At 40.8% G+C, this 6,000-nt stretch overlaps 1 protein-coding gene across 1 annotated transcript in view; it reads left to right on the top strand.

Moving 5' to 3' along the window:
- MCU (mitochondrial calcium uniporter) overlaps positions 1–6,000 on the top strand; it is a 248,268-nt gene that overhangs the window by 240,282 nt on the left and 1,986 nt on the right. Inside the window, exon 7 of the mRNA XM_006887550.1 lies at positions 4,021–4,137. Within this exon, the coding sequence (XP_006887612.1) occupies positions 4,021–4,137 (117 nt within the window). The remainder of the gene's footprint in view (positions 1–4,020; positions 4,138–6,000) is intronic.

Raw genomic sequence — 6,000 nt, 5'->3', positions numbered from 1 at the left:
CATGCTTGGGAGGGTGGAGGGACGGCGCAGGAGGGGAAGGCCCTCTATGAGGTGGATTGATTCAGTGACTGGGATAATTGGGATGGGAGTGTTGGAGACTGCGCGATTGGCACAGGACAGAGAGGAGTTTAGGGCTGTTGTACATAGGGTCGCTATGAGTCGCAAGCGACTCGATGACACATAACAACAAAACAACATTGTTAGGGAATTCCAGTTGCCTAGTGGTAAGGTGGTGTGCTGCCAACTCAAAAACATGCAGTTCGAGTCCGTCAGCTGCTTCTTGGGGAAAAGATGGGCAGTCTCCTTCCATGTAGTTTACTGCCTCTGAAAACCTGCTGGAGGGTCAGCTATGAGTTGGCTCCAATTTGACAACACACAACAATTGTCACCTGTTATGGCAGAAAGATGATGTGTATATTGTTAAGTACCATCACACCAGAATGGACCCATAGCTGATTCAAACTATCGGCCTTCAGGATTGCAGTACAGTTTCTTACCACGAGGCCACCAGAGGTCCCTTGAGAAACACTATACTAGTCTATAATAGCATTTCCCCTTATCAGTTCCAGAAACCATCATTGACATTACTTCAGCAAACCACTTCAGTGGTCATTCAGGCCCTCTTATCCTCAGAGTTTCCCATTTCTAAGTTTCTTTTCTTTCTAGCCATTTATTAACTTACTCTGACATTTTATCTCGTCCAGACTTTTAGGTTCCTAATATCTTTTTTCTTAAAGTCTTACGTACCATCATCCTTTTTGAAAAATTACCTTTTTCATGTGTTGATTCTTCTCTAACCACTCTAGACCATATTGTAGTTTTCTTCTTAGTGTTCCTGCCCTATTGTATTTCTATCATTTGTCCCTACAAACTCTTGGAGGAATCTAGGCATTTGTCCTTTCTATTATATCCCATGGTGGTGGGCTCAGAATCGGGGACGGTTCAGCTCTGTCGTGCACTGTGAGTCTCATTCAACTTGACAGCACCTCACAACCACAACGGCATTCTTACATCAAAGCCACTCAACATTGGTAGAAAAAAATTATAGTGTGAAATTGACCACAGTTTTTGTTTCTAATTAGCTTCTCTTCCCACCCCATTCACAGAGAAGTTGTTCTGAGACTTCACATCAAGGTCCTGATCCCACTCCTGACTTTGTCTTCTACTTATAGAAAACAGAGGCTAACAGATACCAGCTTTCTAATTCCTGTACTCTGACTTTAACTCTACACTTTTGAGCTGTTTTGTCATGCTTAAAAAAGAGATTGCATTTCTTTTCTTCACAGCAGCCCTTCCATGTGCCCATGAATCTTTCCCCCCATATTCAGTATCTTACCCCAGTTTATTCTGTGTTTGTGTATTCCCTGTGTTTATAACTGCTGCTTCTCTTTATTAGCAAACTATCTCTATCTCTTCTTGCTTACTCTCAGATCACCAAATTTCTAGTATAGGGTGTAGGCCATAGTTGTATAATAATTACTTATTGCCCAAGAGAGAATATGGAATAGATGTGAATGAATTTCATTAGTATTTACATTTAAGACCTAAACAAAAATGGGTAAGTAGTCTTTTAACAGCAATGAAGGTGAAATAGAGGAATTTTGCTTTATTTTTATTTTTATTTTTAAATGCTTGTAATTTGTTAGAGCATCAACATATTTCCAAGGAAAGGTGATTCTTCAGAACGTGGAGATTATCAGACAATATCCTTAATATCACATGCAAACAAAATACTGCAGAAGATCATTGAGAAACAGAACAGTACATAGACAGATAACTGCCAGAAGTTCAAGCTAGTTTTAGAATAGGCTATGGCACCAATGATACAGGGCTGATGTCAAATGGATCCTGGCTGAAAGCAAAGAATACCAGAAGAATTTGTGTTTTGTTGACTATGCAAAGGCATATGTAGATCATAACAAATTATAGCTAGCACTGAGAAGAATGGGAATCTCAGAATAATTAATTGTACTCGTGTGAAGCCTATACCAAGAGGCTGTTGTGGAAACAACAGGAGAACATGGTTTAAAATTAGGAAAGATGTGCATCAAGGTTGTTTCCTTTCTCCATACCTATTCAGTCTGTGTGCTGAACTCTATGAGGAGGAATATGGCATCAAAATTGGAGAAAGCCTCATCAGTAATCTTTGCTATGCAGATGATACAACCTTGCTTTCTGAAAATGAGAAGAACTTGAAGCTCTTACTGCACTAGATCAAGGACTATAGCCTTCAATAAGGATTGCATCTCAATGTCAAGAAAACAAGAATTCTTACCCCTGTACCTAAATGCAACATGATGATAGGTGGCAAAAAGATAAAAACTGTCAACAGCTTCATCTTGCTTGGATCCACTATCAGTACACTTGGTTCCATCAGTCAGGAGAACAAGAGACACACTGCACAGGGAAAGTCTGTAGTCAGGGACTTCTCCAAATTGTTAAGGAGAAATATCTGTTTGAGGGCTGAGGTTCACCTGATTCAAGCCATAGGGGGTTTTGTTTGGTTTTGGTTTTATTTTATATTGGTTTGCATGCAAACTATGGTGGTGAAGAGATTGAGATTGTTAGCAGCTTCAGTTTGCTTGGCTCTACAATTAACACTCTTGGTACCAGCAGCCAGGAAATTAAAAGACAAATTAACATTGGGAAAGTCTGCTGTCAGAGACCTCTCCAAAGTACTGAAGAGCCACAATGTCAGTCTGAAGACTAAGGCACACCTGATACAGTCCATGGTCTTTGCAGTCACTTGCTGTGCTTCAAAAAGCTGAACAATGACTAAGAATGATAGAAGGAGAACTGATGCTTTTGAGCTGTGGTGTTGGAGAAGAGTATTGAATATACTGTGGACTGCTAGGAGAACAAACAAATTGGTCCTGGAGAGAGTGAAGCCAGGCTGCTCCTTGGAGGCAAGGATTCTGAAGCTCCATCTTACATACTTTGGACATGTTGCAAGGCGCGATCAGTCCTTGGAGAGGGACGTCATGTTTGGGGTGGTGGAGGGACAGTGTAGGAGAGGAAGACCATTGATGAGATCGATTCATTCAGTGACTAGGGTAATGGAAGTAGGTATGTCAGAGACAATAAGATTGGCACAGGATAGAACAGGGTTTAGAGCTGTTGTACAAAGGGTCACTATGAGTTGCAAATGACTCACCAGCACGTAATAAACACCAACACATTGTATTTCACACATCCCTTAACTGGGGAGTTCAGGTGGCCTAGTTAAGAAGTTACGCTGCCAACACAAAGACATGTGGTTTGAATCCACCAGCTACTTCCTGTGAGAAAGATGGGCATTGTCCTCCTGTGTAATTTACTGCCTCTGAAAACCCACTTAAGGCTAAGTGATGGGTCAGTTCAGACTCAGTGGTCCCCAACAATAATAATAACAATATTGTTTGGCTCACAGTTGAGCCACAATGGTCACTTTTGTTCCAGGTTTGAAGGGTGATACAAGCTGTAGTCTCTTGTCAGACCAGTAAGCTTGGCCTTTTCTGTAGTTTTCAGTTTTGTTCCACTTTTTACTCTACTCTGTCCTGGCTGGATCTTCTGCTATGATAACCTTTTAGCGTTCTGGATTCCGGATTGTGGAGGTTGAGGTTTGCATCATCTGCTAGTCCTTTGTGCTGAATGTTTCAGTACATCTTTGCTTGTCTTCCCTTTTCTTTGTTCTGGACAGAGAAGCACTAATAGTTGCACCTTAAATGCCTGCTTTTAAGACCCCAGTCACTTCTCGACAAATGTCTCCCAAGATTGGTCACACAGCGCCAGAACCAGCAACTCATCCCCTCAGGGTGTTAGATTGTGATTAGGAAGCTTACAAAGCAGTGCCCTCTGCTGGCTGTGCTTTGTAAGTCTTCTACTTCTTCGCCTGGTGCTGCTTACAGTGTTAGTTATGTGATTCATCGTGATGTATGTTTTGTGTATTCCATAATTTTAAAAGATTTTAAAATAAATACTTAACACTGCACATTACATCATATGCCATACTAAGCACTAATAATTCACTTTTTTTTGTAGGAATACGTTTATCCAGAAGCCAGAGACAGACAATATTTATTATTTTTCCATAAAGGAGCCAAAAAGTCACGTTTTGACCTAGAGAAATACAATCAACTCAAGGATGCAATTGCTCAGGTAAGCTCTTTGCAATTACTTGCTGTGCATCAAAGAGCTGGACAATGACTAGGGATGACTAGAAGGAGAGTTGATGCCTTTGAGCTGTGCTGCTGGAGGAGAGTATTGAATATACCATGGACTGCTAGGAGAACAAACAAGTTGGTTCTGGAGAAGGTGAAGTCAGGCTGCTCCTTGGAGGCAAGGATTCTGAAGCTTCATCTGACATACTATGAACATGTTGCAAGTAGGGACCAGTCGTTGGAGAGGGTCATCATGCTTGGGAGGGTGGAGGGACAGTGCAGGCGAGGAACACCATCGATAAGATGGATTGATTCAGTCACTGGGAAAATGGGATAGGTGTGTCAGAAACAGTAAGATTGGCAAGGGATAGAGCGGGGTTTAAGGCTGTTGTACATAGGGTCTCTGTGAGTTGCAGGCAACTCGATGGCACATAACAACAACAACATCATCATCAATCAGAAAGCTAGACAATAACTAGGGATCATAGAAGGAGAATTGATGCCATTGGGCTATGGTGCTGACAAAGAGTACTGAATATACCATGGAGCTAGAAGAACAGACAAATTTGTCCTAGAGAGGGTAAAACCAGATTGCTCCTTGGAGGCAAGGATTCTAAAGTTCTATCTGACATACTTTGGGCATGTTGGAAGAAAGTACCAGTCCCTGGAGAGGGATGTGATGCTTAGAAACATGGAGGGACAGCACAAGAGAAGAAGACCTGGAGGAAATGGATTGACTCTGTGACTGGGGTAATGGGAATAGGTTTGCTAGAGATAATAAGGTCGGCTCAGGATAGAGCAGGGTTCAGAGCTGTGTGTACAGGGTTGCTAGGAGTTGCAAGCAACTCAATGGCATATAACAACATACCATGCAAATATATAGAATAAGGAGTCTATAAAACATTATTCTGCTACCACAACAAGATAAAGTAAACAACCCAATTGAGAAATGGACACAGGATATGAACAGACACTTCACCAAAGAAGACACTCAGATGGCAAACAGGCACATGAAGAAATGTTCAAAATCCCTAGGTCTAAGAGATATGCAAATCAAAACAACTATGAGACATCATCTCACCCCAGTAAGAATAGCAAAATTTAACAGAACAGCAAACATCAAATGCTGGCGAGGTTGTGGAGAAACTGGAACCCTTATATTCATTGTTTTTGGAAGTGTAAAATGGTGCAACCACTAAGGAAGGCTGTATGGCACTTTCTTAAAAAGTTGCAAATAGAAATACCATATGACCCAGCAATTCCACTACTGGGAATATACCCCAAAGACATCCAAGCAGATATATGCACACCCATGTTTATCGCGGCTTTGTTCACAATAGCAAAGAGTTGCAAACAACCCAAGTGCCATCAACAAATTAATGGATAGAGAAGCTGTGATATATTCACACAATGGAATCCTATGCTGCATTGAAAAACAAGGAACTCATGAAATATTATACAAAATGGATGACCCTGCGGACATTATGCTGAGTGAAATATCTCAGTCACAAAAGGACAAATACTGCATAGTGCCACAGTTGTATAAATAATGTATACTGCATTGAAACAGATGAATGAGAGAACTGTTTAAAAGGTGTATATGATTAGTTATTTTTGTCATGACAGGAATCTAAAATGAAGGTTGCATAGTGGAGTGGACTTGTAGGGAGGGATTGTATAACAATGAAAGAATTTTTCTTTTACTTTACAAAGAGAAGAGCAAATTGGGGGTTGGGCAGGGAGAAAAGTATAACAGTGAATGAATGGAAATACAAAGTCTGTGTAAACTTTCTTTAAAATTAATTTTTAAAAAATGAAAATGAACAACATGCTGCGTGAAATAAGTCAGTCACAAAAGGAC

Source organism: Elephantulus edwardii, unplaced genomic scaffold (genome assembly GCF_000299155.1).
Source record: "Elephantulus edwardii isolate Elephantulus edwardi_28Jun2011 unplaced genomic scaffold, EleEdw1.0 scaffold00058, whole genome shotgun sequence".
Lineage (NCBI taxonomy): Eukaryota > Metazoa > Chordata > Mammalia > Macroscelidea > Macroscelididae > Elephantulus > Elephantulus edwardii.
This window is presented reverse-complemented; position numbering and strand designations above follow the sequence as displayed.